The following is a 20713-nucleotide window of genomic DNA, read 5'->3' on the forward strand; positions in this document are numbered from 1 at the left end:
AAGTGCCTTCTGCGTGATACGGCACAGAAGCTTAAGGGCTGGTGTCAGAACAGGTGCCCCTCAGGGCTCTGAGAAGCAAAGAGCTGTGCAGGAAACAACTCCCGGGAGGATGTGAGGGAGGAAGTTAGTCCTTTTAAAAAACTAGGCTGATTTCTATAGAAAGAAGTGCTGAATGCTTCCACCATGTTCTCACAGCCAGGTAGATGTAAAGGCCATGATAGGACTTCTGCCCCTGTACCAGACTATCTCTGTCACAATGCAGCCTTGCTAAGAAACAAGTTGCACTAGGAAACAACCAGCAAACTCGTCTCCTTTCAGGCTTGTGATGGCAAAAGGTCACTATGGTTCCTAAGCCTGCAACTGAATCTTACTTCATTTATAGGCATGACACATCCTCTAGAACAGCTCTGTCCAGTAGAAATATGTGAGTGACCGGTAATTTTAGCTTTTCTAGTAACACATTAAAAAAATTTTTTTAAGCTGAAATTAGCTTCAAAATATTTTTACTTGTACCAATGTAGCCAGACTATTAACATTTCAAAGGCTTAGTGGCCACACATCACTATTAGAAAGCACAACTCTAGGGGTCTGGTCTCTTTGGCTCACTTAGAAAACAACTTTTCCTGTTGAAGTTTGTTGAGGTGCATCAGAGAAAAAGTCACTCATGTGTGGTTTATATTTTGAATCTAAAGGTCATAGTTGGTCACTGAGCCTCTCCTCTATCAAATTACCCCATAGAAAAGCAGCTCTGACAAAAGTCGAAGGACAAGGAGTTCTTCCAGGACACCAGGGGAGGATGCTGCAGTAGGGGCAAGGTGTGAGGGAGTCGGGTAAGAGGGCTCTTTGCTCACTTCATTTTTCTTGGCTCTCCTTAACTACGCAGGGCCAGTGTGGTAACACGTGTCCCAGTCACGTCTCCTGCGTGGGTAGCGGTCTCACATTTGAAAAGTTAATCAGGACCAGGGTACATTCCAAGGAAAAGGAAGCATGGAGTGGGCCACTAGGTTAGCTCTGTTTGTTTGTTTGTTTATTTTTGACCACCCCATGCAGCATGTGGGATCTTAGTTCCCTAACCAGGGATTGAACCTGCGCCCCCTACAGTGGAAGTACAGAGTTAACCACTGGACCACCAGGGAAGTCCTGAAGTTAGCTCTCTTTTAGGTTTTGGCAAGAAGGGTTTCCTTCTTTCTGTCTTCCATTATGTGCAGTTGACACGGTAAGAGGGGGTCTGTTGCTTGCAAAGTCTCTTGGGAAGACAAGTGAGAGTCAAGTAGGTCATTGGAAAAGAGCATCTTGAAGGAGAGTTCTTGGGCTAGCCTTTGGCCTAAGCCTTCACAAAAGGCTAAGAGGTGCCTCAAGGCTCAAATGTGGTCTAGGGTAGGAGACCAGGCAGGGATTTGGGGCCAAAGTCTGCGCAAGTGATTGAGAGCGTGCATTGGTCTCCTATGAAATGTTCTCTGTACAAATATCTCTTGGAAACTCAACAAGGCAGTAGACAGGTGGTCAAGGATTTGGGATCTTGGACACCTCTTAATTAATATTAATTATAGCCAATAGCCAATGATCAAGAATTCAATATACTGTGCTTTTAGCAAGGCAGTCATCAGATGCTTACTTAATGGTGTGTTTTTTTTTAAATATGCACAATTAGCACTTCTAAATATATCTCTTGTTGTATCTGGTAAAATGAGAAGCTTTTATTGTGTTTACTCTCTAGTTCTCAAGCCTACCAATGTTTCAGACATCCCTATATGTGCTGTAGCCCAAATCACTGATCACATTCATAACAGAAATGCTATTGATGATATAAGCTATCGATGTGTATACAATTTCTGACAGGAAGTTAGCTTTGTGATAATCATTCACTATTAAAAAAACCCATACATTCAAGGAGGATCTGGTGCTCACACATATTATATAGAGCATGTGCTACTGGAGAAAGCAGTGGGCTGAGAGTCAGGGTACTGGAGGCAGCTTGGCCATGAGTTTACTTGGTGACCGTTACAGGCAAAGTACTTTCTCTTCCTAGGACTCAATTTTGCCATTAGTCAAATGAAGTGGTTGCATGAAGAGATCCATAAGTAGGGAGACCATACATCTTGGTTTGCCTGGGACAGTCCTGGTTTATGCCTGTTGTCCTCGTGCAGCTATCAACAGCACCCCTTTTTGATTTCAAAGTGTTCTAATTTGGACAATGGTTTATGTGGTCACCCTATCCATAACATTTTCAGTTCTCAAATCTGATGCTTAGAGAGTAGAGTTGCAAACTCAACTCTCTGCATTCATGTGGACCACTGGGTAATGCTAACAAGTGCAGCTGGCCAAACGTAATACAACTGGGAGCAGACGGCAGTGTGGCAAACGGCACGTTGTGTCTGCAGGGGTAGCTACGGCTCACCTCTAGCCAATTGTTGCCTCACAGAAATGTGTCTTCAGGGTTGGAAATCTTCCTATTTTTCAAGATTAAGCAGACCCCAGATTTTTATGTGAAATATCCTGATTTTTAAATGTTGGCAACTGATTCATAGATGTTAAAAATCACTGGGGGGCTTCCTAGGTGGCACAGTGGGTAAGAATCTGCCTGCCAAGGCAGGGGACACGGGTTCGAACCCTGCCCCAGGAAGATACCACATGCCGCGGAGCAGCTAAGCCCGTGCGCCACAACTATTGAGCCCATGTGCTGCAACTACTGAAGCCCACACGCCTAGAGCCCGTGCTCTGCAATAAGAAAGGCCACCGCAATGAGAAGCCCACGCACAACAACGAAGAGTAGCCCCCACTCGCTGCAACTAGAGAAAGCCCGTGTGCAGCAATGAAGACCCAACACAGCCAATAAAATAAATAAGTAAATAAATAAATTTATATATAAAAAAAATCACTGGACAAGACATACAATATATGTTTGGGGGCTGTATAGAGCCCAGAGATCATGTGCTTACAACCACTGAGGGGTATATATACACAGATGTAATTATGATGGGTAAAACACAAAAGCTGGACTTCCCCACAGGCTGTTTAGAACAACACCTTGATGGTGTTCTGATGACTTCTACACACAAAATGTTAGTGAATATAAGCTCTAGGCACCTATGTTCAAATTAAAATCTGAAAGCCACAGTATGACACACCAAATCGTTAGCCCTTCTTTCTGGGGAGCTGGAATGGGCATCATGAAAGAACAATGAAGGGGCTTTCAATTTTTAGGTTTTTTTTTTTTTTTTTTTTTTTTTAACATGTGTAACTGAAAAAGCTAAAATAAGAAACATGGACAGGAGCTTCACAAAGCTTGTCACTCCAACAGAAAGACACACATCCAGCTTCTCCTTCTCCCTGAAGCAACAGCCAATAGCTGATTATTCAGAAGATGGTAAAGCCTTCCCATGATGCACTCTTGCAGTGTTAGCCCCAGGGTGGCGTGGGTGACAGACTCTGGCAGTAAAGTGGGTAAAACCCAATGTCTTCAGAATTCAGAACACAGTAGGAGTTTTGGGACAGCAGACAATACCACTATGTTATGTCAACAGGAGAGAGAGAGAGAGCCCAAAGCTCTCTGGCTTTTATACCATGACCTGTATTTCCCTGGAGCTAAAGGCATTTTAAAAAGTGGATTTATGCTGGAATGCTGTATTTCCAAAAATCATTTTGCTTCCAGCTTATTGCTTAACAATCCCTAAAAAATGCTGTTGCCAGTTAGAAATGCTCTGACTTTTCTTCCTGCCCTACTCTATTCTATCACAACCAGTGAAGGTCTGATGTTAGAGAGTCCAAACAACTGCAGTGAACACATTCCAGACTTCAGCAGCACTTTACTAACACTTGTGAATCACTGTCATTCTTCCAGGATTCAGTTAGAGTGGCAATCACAAGTCACTTTACTGTCTAAGAAAAGGATGGAAAACAGACACTGCAAATAGCAGGCCCTGTTTACTCTCTTCAAACCCCAGTTCAAACTATGAGGAGAAAATACAGTTTTCATGTAAGCACTCAAACAGTTTTCCCCAAACTTTGCGGAATCCATTACTTTTAAGAAATTTCCACATGAATAGACCAAACGAATCAGGCATACTAATAGTCTGTAGACGCACACATGCAAGTGCCAGTAGAATACCCTACTGCCACAAACATCACGGCCCCAAACAGTCACATATTTTGGGTGGAATGACAAGGGCAGAAACAATCCTTGTTAATAAAACAACTTACAGATTTTACCTATATCGTTCCCTATCTCAGCTGTTTTCTGCCACTGACACCTTGACGTTATCCCCAACTGAATCCTTGGTACATATTCCTGAGAACAAGCTCAGTTCTGCAATGTCTCCAATTCATTCATTCATTCAACAAAGAAATGTATACTGTGCCAGGTAGAGACACAGAGAGGAACAAGACATGATCCCTATGCTTGAAAGCCTCAGGCTTGCCCATGCAGCTTGTCCAACAATGTGAGGGCAAGAACTCAGCTTTATGTATCTGCTTCTGTGTCACATGACTCACCAAGGTCAAAGGACTTTCTTCCTGCCAAATCCCATGTTTTCACTGTGTTTTTTTTTTTCTTTTTTTTGCATTTTTGACATCAGGTTTCCCCAGTCATGAGGCCTTCCCCCAGAGACACAGTCCTTGCCTGGTTTCCCACTCCTCTCCTACCCATGGCATTATCTTTGCCTCTTTCACGACAAACCGTGTCCTGGTGACATTTCCCCAAGGTTCTGATACCCTTTTCTTGGCTGGCCAGGCCTTCAATGCAGGATGTTCTTACCTTCTTTACTAAGATAACCAGCTAATGAACTTCTTGATCTTTGGCTTCACCCAAATCCTTACCACACACAGTCTACAAGACTCTGAAATATGTTCTGACAGAGCCCTGTAAGAATACTGCCCCGAGAGGGTGTATCCTCCTTCATGCTCCCAGTTTCATGAGAGAGCTTATCTCTCAGCTGCCGTGATTCCCTTCCATGTGCCTCCACTAGCAGGATGGAAATCCCTCTGCATCCCAACAGCCTGGCATGAGAAGGCACCTCACCCATCAGGACCTTGAAGTTTTCCCAGCAGTAAATCCCCATTGTTTTCTATGCTGGGCTTTTGGCTGGACTTGTGATTTACTGCTCACAATAATGCCTTTTATCCATCCCAGAGAGAAACTGACTCTTAATGAGAATATGAAGGAACCGTTCATTCATTCAGCACTATTCTATGTACCGGAGAATGTTTGGCAGCCCTGGACTCAGGGCTCAATGCCAGGAGCATCTTCTAGTCTCTGGAATATCCCCAAATGCCATCGTGCCGTCTCAGGGGATTGAGGCACCACCTCACCCCACCCCTACAAGTAGAAAGCCACTGGACTAGGGTATTTTCAAGGCAGCCATTACAGAGAGATACAATATGCCCCCCAAACTGGTTTCTGGCTCTAGTCTTAAAACTTAAATCCAAGCTCTGATCATTAGTCCAAGCCTTCGAAGTGCAATGGGAGGTACAGAAGTTCTAGATGCAGGACAAACTTGTTTTCAGATCCTCGATCTGCTACTCAATTATTTCATGATAATAGATACATTATGTAATGCACTGGACCTTATGAAAAGAAGGGAAAACAATACTTCCTTTGTCTTTGTGAGGTCAACAGTACTGACGGCATAGTTATTTCCATTCATTTCTTTGAAACGTACTAACTTGGAGTCCTCCTCAAGTTTACCAATATATTATACAAATGAACCTTTTGTTCAGGATGATCTAGAATGTTTTCCTTCCCCAGCTCCTTGAGGTCCCCTTCTTTTCCCTTCTGCTTCATGCACATCTGGGCTTCACCCCATTTCCAAGCTTTCCTAAGATGCCCGGGATCCATTTTGAGGGATGTACGGTATCCACCCCTGTTCTCTCAGCTACTAACCCTCCAAAATGTTTCTCTCCTAAGTCTTTGAGGAGAGCAGATGTTTTTCTCTGGCCCTTTTAAGTGTAAAGTTGTTTCTATGGCTATTTGGTATCCCCCCAAATTGGAAATTTCCCAAGGGCACACATATCCCTGCTTTTGTTCTGTATTCCCATGGCAACCATGCATTCAATCAATATAGATTATGATTATTCATCACAAATGTGGATATAGCCTGCCTTTCTTCTATATGTATTTATAAACTATGTATTTAAGTGTATTTTTTCTTTTTGTGTCCCTTTCGTTTTAGCTCACTTTAAATTATAATGAATAATTCTGACAGTGAATTCTCTCCACAAAATGACTAGTATCAGACCATCTGCAATTAACTGTTAACAAATGCTTCAGGCTTTTCAGCAGTGATTATAAGCTTGGTCTAAGGCACTGACTTCTTCTATTCACATGGAATTCTAAAATCGGATTGTATTGCTAGAAAGGATCTCAGAGGTCATCTAAGCCATAACCCACTCCATGTTTTCAGGACCCTGAGGCTCAGAGAGCTTAAGAATCTTACCCAAAGTCACAAAGCTGACTAATAATCAAACCAGGAGTACAACCTGCGTCTACTCACCCCCATTCCTGTATTTTTTTCCCCACTACCTCACTCCCCCTCAAGCTTCGCTTATTCTTAATTTAGAAATGTTAGAAATGTGCAGCATTTCTAATCTCCTAGTATTTGCAGTGAGCAACCCAGAAATTTGTGTTTGTGGCATTATTGCTCTACTTACATAATTAAAGTATAATTTTTGGATATAGGAGTGTTGGAGATGGTTAACAATTTCAGCACCTTTTAAAGTTGTGACCAGAAAATGACCGCTGAATACATCATAACACAGTATGAGCTAATTAAAAGGCATTCACCATGCTGCTGTAAACTAATAAACAATAATAAAAATGATTGCAAAGCACTCTGCCTTTGCAAAGTGGTATAGTGATCCAACCCCTTGGCCCTCAAGAGTGAATAGATGCGAAGTGTTATTAGTAACATGACATGTTCAACTTGGCCTGAGATGAAATGACGAAGACAGATTTGATTTCAAAATGATATGGAGGAGGGTGGGATTTAATAGAAGGAGGAAATTGAGTTTCTTGGTGTCCAGTGTGATTTCCTGAGCTCCCTGTGCTCCATCCATCAGACCGGCACAGACACCTCAGATGCAAAGATATCAAGAATCGCTAGTTTCCTTAACCAAAAAAAGCCCAGGGGATCCAAGGCAGACACGGAGGGGCACACAGCTTGGTAGGTCCTGGACTGTCAGAGCTCCAGCCCTGTCCTCCGCGGCCAGCCCCCTCTCAGTGTGAGGGGTTTGCGCATGCAGCATTTCCCAGCGCACACTCAGAGGCACTGCCCCGTGTGAACGCAAACCTGCACACTTGAATAGCGGCAGCTGGCTTTGGAGAAAAATGCCATGCCTGTCTCCTGACCGGCTTTCGAGGGCTGCCATTCTTTCTCTCCAGGGCTGAGCCGACTTTAGGCGACACCCACTCTCCCGCGGGCCTCCAGTGCCTCCCCTCTGCGGGCCCCGTCCCCTCCCTCCCGCGCACCGTCTTCGCATTTTTGCCGCTGCCCGGGTTCAACGACTACAATGCTGCTGGCGGGCTGACCCAGCTGCTCCGGCTCCCGCCCGGTAACCACGGCAACCGCGGGCTTCAGGAATGCGCGCTAATTGAAGGCCGAGTTTCCTCCCACAGTGATGAGCAACAAGTGAAGCAAAAATAGTGAGGCGGGTTAAAAGCTTGGAGGGACCAGGGGGAGGGAGCAGGGGGAGGGAGGGGAGAGCGGTCACAGCGCGGGGCTGGGGGGCTGGGGGGCTGGGGGGGGGGGGAGAGGGCAAAGAGCGCCTTCAAGACCTCAACGCAGGGCAGTGAAGAGCCTAAAAGGACGTCCTTTACCCTTCAGAAATCTTAGCACACATTTTTCAGTGAACAACTATTCCTGCAGACCACCACCTCTTTGCTGGGCCCCTTTGCTTGCTTCTAGTAAATGAATGGAGATGGGCACATCCCTAGGTCCCCATAATTAGAATGCCAGCTAACATCCAGGGTTCAGCAGGTGAAGGTGAGCTGCAACTCATTTGTTCCCAGCTCCTCTGGATCTTCTGCTCTCTTCCACCAAAATAAGAACTTTCCAGGTGGTCATCTCTAAAGATAATACCATCATACCAGTATGCCTACTGTCTTGACATAAATTATTGAAAGTCTCCTCTTTTCACTCTCAAGAGTATCCTAATTTGGACAATAAATTATAAGGTCCCACTCTTTCTGGGCCCATCCACATCCTAACCTATGTGCTACGTGTTCCCCAAACCCTTCCAGACTTCATCGAATGGCCTGTATGACCTAATCCTCGTATTCAGGTTAGGTGGTAAACACCCTCTAATTAACCGAGAAACAGGGGCTTCCAACAGCTACCAAAACATAGCAACCAAAAGATTGCATGCTGGGACAGAGTGCCCTGAAACCCACTAGCAGGAAGATTCCCACAGGGCTGATTAGGGTCACCACTCACAAGGCACTGCACAGATGTCACTGAGAAAACATGAATCTATTAGTAATAGGATTGCCAATTCACAGATGGCTCATTAAAGCCTCTGCCTATGGACCGGGCTAAAGGAAAATCGGCTCTCTAGGAGGAGTCCTGGAACACAGAATTCCCTAAAGAGGGTTCCCTCAGATTAGGGATGACACACTGGCAAGGAGATGGGGGGGGGGGGGATGGGAAGAGGTAGGAGAAGGGAACTAACATATACTGAATTTGTATTATGTGCTATTTACTCTTCATAATAGGTCTTCCATGTGACTTTTATTTTCCCTTCCCCATTTTTACAAATAAGGAAACCGAGACTCAGCAACACTGACTTATCAAAGGTTATATTGCTGCACTGAATCCACATATATGTGACCCCAGAACCCATGCTCTTCACAGTGGACCTTATCCAGCATCCAGACTGACCTCTGATTTTGCAACCTTGGCACTATTCACATGTGGGGCCAGATCATCCTTTGTTGGGGGCAGGAGGGCCGTCCTGTGCATTGTAGGATATTTAGCTGCCTCCTTGGTCACTACCCACTAGATGCCACAGCACCCCACAAACTGTGACAACCAAAATGTTTCCAGACATTGCCAAGTATCTCCTGGGGGGGGGCAAAAGAGGCCCCTCTTAAGAATCAGTAGCCTAGATACTTAATATCAAATACAGTTTTAATCTTTTCTTGTATTGTTCTCTCATTGCTTCAGAAACAATAATACTTATCTTTACCAAAAGACAGTATTTTTTATAGGGACAAAACAGTTTCACTTTGAAATTTTGTATCCTCACTGTGCTAGGGATATAGTACGCAAAACAGACTGGTTAAAAGTTAAAGCATAATTCAAATACAAATCACACTTGAAGCAAAACGGACTCCATTCCAGGGTGCCTATCAAAGAGCAAGGTTGTGATTATGCAGGAAGAGGTCTGAAGGCCATAGGGGGCTTCTTGCAAAGGGTAAAAGGCATGATCCCTAGTCTGGAGCAACCACAAACCCCACTCCACTCCTCAGATGGTAGAAAGCTCATTACTGACAGCCATGAACCAGAATCAGATTCTAGCTGATGCCTGGCTGACTCTTCTGCCTCCTCCTCCATACCTTGAACACATTTTTCTGGTTCTTCTCAAAACCAAGACCAACAGAGGCATCTAGGTAAGCTCAGGGCAGAGTAGGCCAGAAGTAGGGGCAGGGGCTGGGAGAAAAGCCAACCGGGCTGAGGCCTAAAAAGCTCTCTCCCATTATTAGCTTTGTGTCCGCCCTTTCACGGGAGGAGGTACAGTTATCTTGGCTCTTCTGAAAATCTGAAGGTAGACAGGATAGGTCCTTCCTCCTAGAGGAATCAACTCCACTTGAAGGCTTTCATGTGTAGCCAAGATATCTGAAGTAGAATCGAGTCTACAAATGAAAATGTGGGCACAGCCCTAATTGAAAGATGTTCCAAAGGAGTAACCCCCAGATTTATGGCTAGAGTGTGGCTCTGTAATTAATTCCTCTCTTCCTTTGGCCAGGAGTAAACTTTTCTTTCTTCTCTTCCAATTCTTTCCTCTGCTTCCTCTGTTTGTAAATCTTCCAGAGAAACAGCAGCAGCCACTCTCAAGAGATCAAAGTTTTAGCAGGCAACAAAGACCTCCGAGGAGGCTGTTGCCATGGGAACTCTCTCAGCTGAAGCCCTTTTAATCGGCAAATCTCCTTGGTTAGCAGCATGGGCTGGGCCTGGCAGAGAGGAAGAGAAGGGGGAGGGGGAGTCTTGGCAACAAGTAGCCTTTCTAAATAGCCAGAACTAATGTCCTGGGGGTGGAGGTAGGAAGGGATTCAAATTGAGGCAGCCTTGACACGGGGGTGAGTGCCCGAGTATTTCTGCACAGCCATTGAAACAGACTTCCATCAAAAATCCCTAAAGCTGATCACAAGTTCCGAGATGTCCCCTCCTAAGAATTCCCTGATTTCTTATTATGTTCTTAATGGCTTTTTAATACTAATGGGCAGAAAGGTTGATTTTAGACCAGAATAACATTTTCAGGCACAGTATTGTGAATAATGTGTTTTTTTTTTTAAATTAGTGCATGCCTGTTTCTCCATCTCTTGTCTATGTAATATATGCTGTACTTCTGGATAAGTCATAATAGGAAATGGAAGGAAAAATAGAAGCATGACAGGAAAACAAAGGTAATTCTGTGGCATTACCTTTGCAGGGAAGAATCAATTCCAACTTAGCGCCTACTCACAAGGACCTGCTGGGAGCAAGCCTATTTCTGGCCTCCTGGAATAGCATTGCATTTGGCCTAAAGAGAAGCAGAAATTGATGAATTCCACAAAATATTAACAGTGTGTGTTTTTGCCAGCCTGGCATTCTTTTCTTCTTCATTTGGAAACAAATGTCCAATTTCTCTTTAGGAAGCTTTTCCTTTACCTTTCGCCTTCAATGCATATGGTTCATTTAGGGCTGGTGGTACCCTAAGCTCCACTGGGAATGCACAGCCTACTCCCAACAACAGGAGTTTTGCTGACACTATGGAGAGAGGCACTTTATCGTCCTGAGATCAAAGGTGTTAAAGACCTGCTAGGGGCCAGGTTTGGAGACAGCCTGCCCGAATGAAGCTAATGCAGAGGAGACAGATTCTTTAAAACATAATCTGAACACCCAGACCCAGTCATGCTTGAAGCTAGGAATACCCTTGGACTTATAGGTTACCTGAGCCAAAAAGTTCCTCTAAGCCAGTTTAAGAACGTATCCCTTGCAATTAAAAGAGTTCTGAAGAACACAATAATTAGTTCTGGATGGTGAGATTTTTAAGATATTTTCTTCTTCTGTATTCTTCTGTTTTAGTGGAAATTTTCATAATAAACATGTATCATTTTTTCTAAAATAGAAACAATATTAAAACAAAACAGGACAGCAGTATTTGGGGCATCACCCTATGCAGAGAATTAATTCTGCAACCTGTGGATCTTTTAGATAAGGTCAAAATTATAGAAAGGATGCTAAAGCCATCTTGTTTATCCTAATGTCTTGGACAAGAGAACCTGTTCCATGTGAAAGCTCATCAGGGAGGGAGCCTATAATCTCCCTCAACCAACCATAATTTCCAAAAATTGTTATTTACCATTAGGAAAGTCTTCCTTAGCTTTAATTCTGAACACTCGTGGCTCATGTCCTGTTATTCTTTTCTCGGTCCAGAGGCACAAGTGTTCATCCAGCCATATTTCCGTGGAGCTCCTTTGCCTCCTTTTTCTACTTGGCCCTTAAAAAACAAGCTACCACATGAGACATCAGAAAGAAGGGGTCAGGCCCTTACATTGTGCATAGAAGGAAGTAAGAACAAGGCGAGCTGCTTTTAGATTTTAAAATAACAACTTCCCTACTTAAGTCTTCCTGAATGGTGGAGTCCTTTTCCTGCCAGCTGGAGCTGCCCGAGGGAACTTTATTCCTCTCCAAACAGTGGCATGGTTCCAGGTTATAAACAGACTGTTCCTGCCACTGATCCTAGACCAATGTCTAACCTCAGGGTGGCAGATTTCTGGACACTTCCACTTTCTGTGACTGTCTGCTGGTATGGCTCTACAATCCCGAACATCTGTCTAAATATTTCTGAGGTACCTGTCACTGTTATCTCTAAGCACCCTAAACGCCATGTGCATTTCCTATTTCAGAATGACTACCTTCTGAATCATCAACAAGAGATTAAAGAGTGTTCAGCATAGTGTTTGCGTTTAATGTTGAATCAGCAGTTATCCTCCCATTTCTCTGAATCACATCTGTGGGTATTTCTGAAACCTCTGAAAGAATCAGCTGCAGTGATTTGTAGATAGTTCAGGTGTATGGGGAAAAGAAGATGCGTCATGCTCAGTGGGAAGGCATGCAATCTAGACAACAACTATGTCTTTGAAGTGAGGGCCTAGGTCAATGGTTATAGGCAGTTTCACTGAGAAATGAAATGAAAAACTAAAGCAAATCTGGGACAAGTAAAAATCATTACCTATGGCCTAAGGCAGCGACAACATTTTTTAAAACATGACTTATGCAAGGGAGCATTCTATAGCTTCTTAATATAGACAGGTCGTGGGGTATCGTGGAAAGAGATGAGGCTGGGAATTGCAACACTTAGGTTTGATCAATGACACTGTTTTTTTCACCGGGATAATAATTACAAAACCTGAACATTAATTTCTTCATTTGGAAAACAAGAAAAATAATGCCTGCTCTCCTACATTACAATATTGTTATAGAAACATTTTGTGACCTCAAATTATTATCAGTGTACATTAATGTTAGTAGATGTAGTGATGGCATCGCTTTGGCGGATATATATTGCTTTTGGGGGCATCTCACATCCATTCTTCCTTTTTTTGTAACAGTGCCCCAGTTTACTTTGGGGAATCACATCTTCCCCGTATCGTGATGGACTAGCCACCAAGAGCCTCTGATCCCCCGAGGCTAAGCAATGTACACCTGCCTACTGGGCCACTTGGACTCTCTCTCCTGAGACTGATTCTTGAGAGAAAATGCAAGATCGGAAAAAAAGAGTTGAGTTTATTTTTTTTACGTCCATGGAGCCCCAAAGACATTGTCTGTTAATTCTCGCTACATAGATCCTGGAGCATCTCTGGCAGGGCAGGGAAGGTGCTATGTTCATCAAAACATTTTTAATTTCTTCCTGGACACAAACAAAATAACAGGAGAAGTATTCCATGTCACTGACAGACCTGACCCCTAAAAAGTCCCATGTGACCTTCCTCACTTTTTCTTTCTGTGCAGCTGGGAGCAAAGTTCTCCAACATAGCAAGCTAAACAATGAAGAAGCCTAGACCCCTCCACCACTACGTGGAAGGGGACTCCCCAAGTAAGCTTCCTAACCCACATCTGACTATGACAAGAAGAAGTAATGAACTTTTATTGTGGCAAGTCACTGAGATTTGGGGGTTGTTTTTATAGAAGCTAGTAAGTGTTAGTCTAACATATTATCCTTTTTGGGGACTGATTTTCCAGCCTTTCTTTCAATTTTGATAGCCTTCCAATGCATTCCTTTCCTGCTTACGTCAGCCAAAGTCTACTTCTGTTGCTTTCAACCATAGTCCCTGATGGTTGTCACAAGCAAAAATTTAAATACCCATATAAAGACTCATGACCAATGAGATTAAGCCAGATTATATCTCACTTGAGACTGTAGACATGTATTGTATTAACACTTCATGTCAACAAATATATACTCAGCATTGACTAACATTTAAGAGGTACAAAGTAATATTAGTTACAAATCCTGCCCATTTATCATTTTAAAAAAATATTTACTCAAGCTTCTTTAGATGCTCTGCTAAGCACTGCAGAGAGAAAGATAAATGAGCATTGGTCCTTGCCTCTGAAGAGCTCATGTTCCAGTGAGAAGCATCCTGTGTTGTAGGGAAATGAGGACAAACACGCCTGCGGTACCAGTGTCACTACTCCCAGGAGTCCTACTAGAATGTAACACTGATAAGGTTCTGTCCTTGGCCCTTTTCACTGTATATCTTCTTGGGTCACTCATCTATTCTTTCATGGTTGTGACTATCTTTCATGACTCTCAAATCTGTTCTAATCCTTGTTTCTCCACTGAGTTCCAGACCTATATTTCTAATCGTCAGTGAGACATCTCCACCATAGTGTCCCATAGGCCTCTCATATTCCACGTGTTTTCTACATCTGTGATTATATCTCTGTTTTGTAAATAAGTTCATTTGTTTTTTTAACCAAATGCATTCTCCTGCCTGTCCAACCTGCTTTCCAACCTGTGGCCTCTCTTTCAGTTGATGGAATAGTTGGCTACCCAGCTAGCTAGAAACCCTGGTGTCCTTTTAACTCACCCCTCTCTCTCATTTTTTAAAATACATTAGTCACCAAGATCCATCACTTCCATCTTAGAAATGTTTCCAGGTTGTCTGTTCTCAACTCATTACTCTGCTTCAGAATCTCACACCCTTTCACCCGTGCTACTGCACCAGCCCCATAACTGATCCCTCTGTTCTAGCACTCCTCTCTAATGCATTGTCTGTTTTGACCTTGAGATCTAATTTCACTCCTCTGTTATGGTTTCTTTACTGGCTCCCCAAAGTCGTCAGATGAAGTCCAGACTTCTTAGTCTGACATATAAGACATTTCATAATCTTGCTCCCACAACTTTTCCATCTTCACCTATATGAGTATAAAGAGAAAACCAAATTCTTGTTAACTTTGCCTCTGATTTATCCCTGTAACTATCTTTCCTTACTAATTGGTCATCTGAAATTCCAGCCAGTTTTCTATTCCCCATGTTGTGATCATCCTCCAAGAACAGCTCAAGTTTCAGCTCCTTCAAGCCTCTATCAATAGTTTCTTCTCATTCTTGAGGAGTTAGTCCTTTTAACCCTGACCTACTGCAAAAGGCCACAGTTTATTCCCTCTGGCTTCCTTGAGAGTGAGCACCATCCTGTATGTTCTTGTAACCAACCTGTAACCCCTTTTATCTCGATCATGAGGACTGAATGACCAGGATATCATTTTCTCATTTGTCAAGGTAGTCACATCACTCATACTCATCTACTTTTTAAACCAAGAATTTTAAAACTGAAATAGAGCTTAAAAATAACTGAGTTGAATACCTTTTCCTATACATAAATGCCTGATACAATAACTCATAAGAAATCTGCCACCCTCTTAAGGACATAGAACATCTTTAGATGTCTCTCCAATCGTTAAGAGTTCTTTTTTTATCCTGAGATGGGCTCCCTCCCTTCGTTACTTCCACTCCTGGTTCTAGTTTTACCTAGCCACACAGAGAGAGTAAGTTTCCAATCTCTCTTCTATACAATTTCACTTCAGATATCTGGAGACACTTCCCATGCTCCCTTTCCCAAGTCCTCTTTCACTAGACCAAATCCTCCCAGTTCCTCCAACCAGTCCTCATGTTAAGTTCAGTGACAACCAGTGGATCATGGAGGTTGTAATTAGCAAACTGTGGACCCAGTTATCCTCCCACTGAAGCCTTTATCTCCTTGAGGTTGACTTCAGAAATCAGGTTGCTCTCCCAATCTCACATAAAAAGCGTACCTAACAAATAGGCCTGCAGGATATAACCACCAAATAATTAGCATTTTAAAAAACTGTGACAGTATTTTTAAAAATTCCATAAAGGGGTATCAAGATCAAGAAGACTCAGAATATTGCGTTTGGAAAGTCAATACAGTACTTTCTGCACCCGGAAAATTCTCATAGATGTCAAACCCTTTCAATTAGCTAACACAGCTAGTACAGCCCTAAAAAGTATTTACCATGCTCTGAACATTTCTAACTAATGTGGAATCCATATAGCAGAATTATGTGTTTCTCCCCCACCAAGAACCCTGGTATGTATCTCTTTATCTCACAGATATGCTGCTTCCACTGTGATGAGCTGATTTGCAGCCTCCCCACTTTCCTTTATGATTATTTTTAGGGTAACACTGATTTCTGTTATCGTTTCTCCCATCATTGTTGACCATTTTTATCTGAGCCTTCCTTCCGCCCACCTTTTGGTCCTGAGGATAGCATCTTTGCCCAAGTTGCTTTGTTTCTTTCAATCAGAGGACTGCCCTTCATACACTTCAGCACAGCCTCAGATGACAAGGCTTTCACTCAATTTATTTCCTCACATTTGCAGAACTGGGACCAAATTATTTAAAGTGGTTTTTACCTGGCCTCCTTTTCCTGTACAGGCCATTACTTTGCTGCAAATGGCTGCACTGGCCAAATAACTGTGTTCACAATTAGTTAATTGCAGGCTCAATGAGCCACTTGTTCCTTCAAATTTGGCCATTAGAATTGTGTCATTAGGCAGAAATTTATCTTTTTATTCCCTTCTGATTTACAGTCACAGCAGATCTCAAATCTGACTGGATTGCCCTGTAGTTTTTTACAATGTCAATATAAACCTTTTACATTTTTATTTCCTTTTGAATATATGTCATATTTCCCATCCTTTTACAAATCACAGCAGTTTTGCTTTATATACTGGACTCAAGAAATATGTATTTGAATTAAGTCAACCCTCTAATAAGTGCTAATTATTATTAATTAAAGGGTTAATCATTAATAAATATTACCTTAATCCATTTTGTAAACTATAAAATTAAGGCAGCACTGCAGCTGACTTGCCAAAGTCATGACAGAGTAAAACTAAAAGTCCTAAGTAGGAAATTCCATTTTATCCCTGGGCACTGAGTTTCCCAGAGAGGGTAAAAATTAACCTTCAACCTCATTTGCCTCTAAAAGAAAGCACCTTAAAATATTTCGTCAAACTGTCATCACCTAGTTTCTTTGAAGCTACAAAAAAATCGTAATTTCTTTTGAAAAAATGGCTTCAATGATTTACCTTTTCTCCTACAATTAATGTTTCTTTTCTTAACTTCTGTATGTTTTATTCTAATTTTCTTGTCCAACCAACATTTATAGAGCACGAAATATGTGCTCAATTTTCAGTTTCATACAAGGAAGTCATCTCCTGCTGACATTCCTCCAATCCACAAAAGAGAAAGTAGCCAAAAGTAATGTTTTCATTTATGAAGAAATTAATATTAATAAGGATTAGATTATATTTGCTTTGAGAATAACTCAGACACTTTTAGGTTTCAAGAAATTTGCCTTCCAATTAAACACTAGTACATCTCCCCCACAGTTCTTTTCACTGGGCATCTTTTACTATTAAAAGTTTACAGCCATCTTTCCTTAGGATTGCCTTAAGTGGAGATAATTGAATGAGAAAAGATTCCCGAAGTCTCGGAAGATCCTAACACACCAGGGAATTCTTTTCTCTTAGCTGTCTCTACCCTGCTTCAAAGTCTCCTCGCATTTTCCTTAACCATTAGCATACATAAAGAATAAGAGCAGAGAGAAATCAGGGTTAAAGGTGCAAGTGGAAAGGAGGGGAAAAAACTAAGAAAGCAGAGGAAACACTCAGGACAATGCTAAAAAGAGGGCCATAGCCGCCAAGAAAGAGAATGTAATAAATACAGCTACTGCTCATAAAGAACATATTCTAAAACCGATTTGTCTGTGCACCAAAGACAAAGCCTGTGTGTGCAACCTGCTGATACACGCAGGCAGGAAAAGTCAGAAGAGGGAACAGTGCAAGCAGTCTACGGTGAAAATGTGGCCGAGGGTCCTCACTTACCCAACACCAGCAATTCCACCGAGTCCTCGTTCTTGCCCTCCAGGTCGTCAGGGGTGGTGATGATACAGTAATAGAGGCCACTGTCTCCCCACATGAGCTTCCCAATTTGAAGATCTGCATCTGTTATCACAAAGAGAAGGACCTGGTCCTGTACTTTGCCCTCTGAAAGGAATACCCTGAACAACGGAGGGTGGGTGGGGGCCCTTCTGGGTGTCTGTAGTGTTCTATTTCTTTACCTGGATGATGGCTGACAAGATGTTTGCTTTATTTAAAACTAACAAACAGCAGAACAATAATTAAAAATTAGCATCCCTATGGTGAGAGAATTCCAGCACCCCCAGAAACTGGTCTAGTTTCAGTCTGGTTTCAGAAATAGAAGACTTGCTTTCAACCAGGCCTGCAAAGGCCCCTGAAAGCCAAGTAAATTCCAGAATTAATCTGGACTCCTGGAAATGAGGCTGGGTTCACAGGAGTTCTTCAAAATTCAAAATATCAAATAGGTCATACCAGTCTTTGGATCTTTTCTTGTCCAGTGCTTTAGGGACCAGGAGAAAGGGTGGAATTGATGCAAAACCACCTGGGGCTTGGGCCATGGCATTGACCTGGCTCTGCAACTTGTACACATATATCCCTTCTCCCAGCAGAGGAACTTCTTAGGGAAGTCTGCTTTCTGAGTTAAGGAAAGGGCAATAAGGGCTGGTGTAAAGGTGTAGGGTATTTGACTGAGAAAGTTTCCATTAGAACCCATTTCAATTCAGTACTGATAATAAATTTCTCAGACTGGAGATCAGGCTCATGAAACACTATTTCCAAAGCTCATCTCTGTGTCTTCTCTTGATATTACAACCCTCCATCCTTCCTCTCCACACCATCCCATTAAAGCAATTTGCTAGGTTTCTTGATGGTCCCATCTCCCGTAAAATCAAAGTCTTGAGGGATTAAAAAGGTGCGAGGCTGACATCCTCTAGCACCCAGAAGAATGGAACCAACCTCCCTCCCATTCCCTAGATTGAAAACAGAGGCATTATTACCATGAACAATCGTGATCTCTCTGCCCCTGTAGAAATCTCCCAGGGTCACAGTCGAGCCCTGTTTGGAAGCTACCACTCGAACAGTTCTCCTGCTGTCTAAGCAATCCAAGTAGGGGTCCCATTCCAGGTTTCTTTTGCTGAGAGATTGGGCCCGGGGAGAGGACATGCCCAAGGATTCCCCCATGCGATCCTGGCAGTAGGACTTGAACTTCCACTGCACGACTGCAGGCTGATGGGAGGACGTGGAGAAGTGGCAGCGAAGCACAGTGGGCTGGAAGAGCATGGCCACCTTCTTCTTGTCAGGCACGGTGACCTGAAGGCCTTCAGCCATGGCTGCAAAACAGAATGAACATGTCCAAACGGTATCTGTATCCTGGGCCTCATCTCACACCACACAGGTGTGCCTTTCCGCCTTATCTTCCTAACCTGTCCCTCCCCTTGTTTTCTCCACCATGATGAATAGCATCAACATCTACCTGGTTGCCTTGTCCAGAAATCTGCCCTCACTCCCAATATCCAATTGGTCACAAAGTCATGTCAACTGGACCTCATAACATCTTTAATATTTCCTTCCCCCTCTTTAATCCCACTACCATTGCTTTTGTGTATGCCCTCCTCATTTCTTGCTTATAATTTTGCCATAATCTCTTGTCTGTCTCCCTGCCTGGAGCTGCCCACATGCAGTCCATTTTCCTTGCTATAAGTTCAGGTTATCTTTCTAAATCTGACTGTTATGGTTCTCTTTCTTAAAACCCTTCACTTATCCTCTATGGCCTTCAGGATAAAACCCAAAGTTCTTGACAAGGCATTTTAAGGTGTTCCATCATCTAAATCCTCCTCAGCCTCACTTCTTACAGCACCCCTATTTGAGCACCAACCTCAGAGGATACCAAACTAACAGTTTTCTCAAGTGGGATGTGCTATTTCACACCTCTTGATCTTGGCATGTGTTGTTTCTTGTTTACAAAATGCTTTTTCCTCACTTCTCTTCCTGGGAAATTCTTGTCCATCTTTCAAAGCCCAGTTCAAAGGCTTCTTGTCAAGGCTTTTCTGACCAATCAGTCCATTTGTCACTTCCTCCTTTGTGCCATCAGTATGCCCAGCATTCTCCTTTAGACATTTACTATAATAATTCTGCAAGTACTTATTTTCACGCCTCCACCACACTTGTCGGGTCAGGTAAGGAATGTGTCTTATCTTGCTGTCCTGGCTGGTGAAGCCTATAGACACTCAACAACTATTTGATAAATGAGGACAATGAAGCCAGGAAGTATGACTTCAGGAGGAAGTGACTTCCCTTCCAGCTGGTGACCAAGCAAAGGAGAGCGAGATTAAGGGGAAAAGAAGGCTTTGAGAAAAATGGAGAATTTCAGATCAAAAGCAGTAGACTAAGATCAAAAGCTTTGAAGGGTAATCCAAAAAAGAGTGGGGGGGAGGCTAGAAAGCAGATGAGAAGTTTAAGTGGTTAAAAAGATCAATTTGAGGCTTGGTGTCCAAGAAAGAGAGGGAAATTTCAGTGAATGAAAGCCCAGGGGAATGTCTGAGAGGCAAAGGGCCTCTATGAACTCAATGGTAAGATCTAGAAATTCCAGGCAAAGAGAACGTAACTTCTTCAGGTGAATGGGAGAGTTAAGAGTTTCTAGCTTGATCTGAGGTTAGAAGCAGAAGTAGAATCATGATGAAAGGCAGAAAAAAAGGAATGTGAATAGAAAGACATGATAAAAAGGTTCAGGGATGAATCCAGGAGCCTGCCAAGCCAGCTTCAGGTAGCTTGAGGCAAAGAGTTTCACCCTAGAATTGCAGGTGGACTTGAGACACACAAGAAAGGCCTAGTTTCCATGGGGAGCCTACTGTCCTTCATTACTACGCATGGTCACAATGACATCCCACAAAGCAAACTCACTCTCACAAGCTCAAACATGCACTTATTCATGAATGTCTCTTTATAGAAGCTCTCTTGACAAGGGCAAGATACCATGTTTGTACTCACTTCTGATTTCCAGACCAGTGCCTCTCTTCTATGAAAGCACTGTGAAAATGAATTCCTGTTATGAAGAAAAGGCTTCTGCATTCTA

General features: G+C 42.9%; 1 protein-coding gene across 1 annotated transcript in view; it reads right to left on the reverse strand.

The window, feature by feature from the left end:
- Nucleotides 1-20713, reverse strand: part of ILDR2 (immunoglobulin like domain containing receptor 2) — a 61449-nt gene that overhangs the window by 26182 nt on the left and 14554 nt on the right. Inside the window, exons 2-3 of the mRNA XM_057729391.1 lie at nt 18639-18971; nt 17608-17727 (exon numbers count right to left, since the gene is read on the reverse strand). Coding sequence (XP_057585374.1) covers nt 17608-17727; nt 18639-18971 — 453 coding nt within the window. The remainder of the gene's footprint in view (nt 1-17607; nt 17728-18638; nt 18972-20713) is intronic.

The sequence above is a fragment of the Hippopotamus amphibius genome, chromosome 3 (assembly GCF_030028045.1).
Source record: "Hippopotamus amphibius kiboko isolate mHipAmp2 chromosome 3, mHipAmp2.hap2, whole genome shotgun sequence".
Classification (NCBI taxonomy): Eukaryota; Metazoa; Chordata; class Mammalia; order Artiodactyla; family Hippopotamidae; genus Hippopotamus; species Hippopotamus amphibius.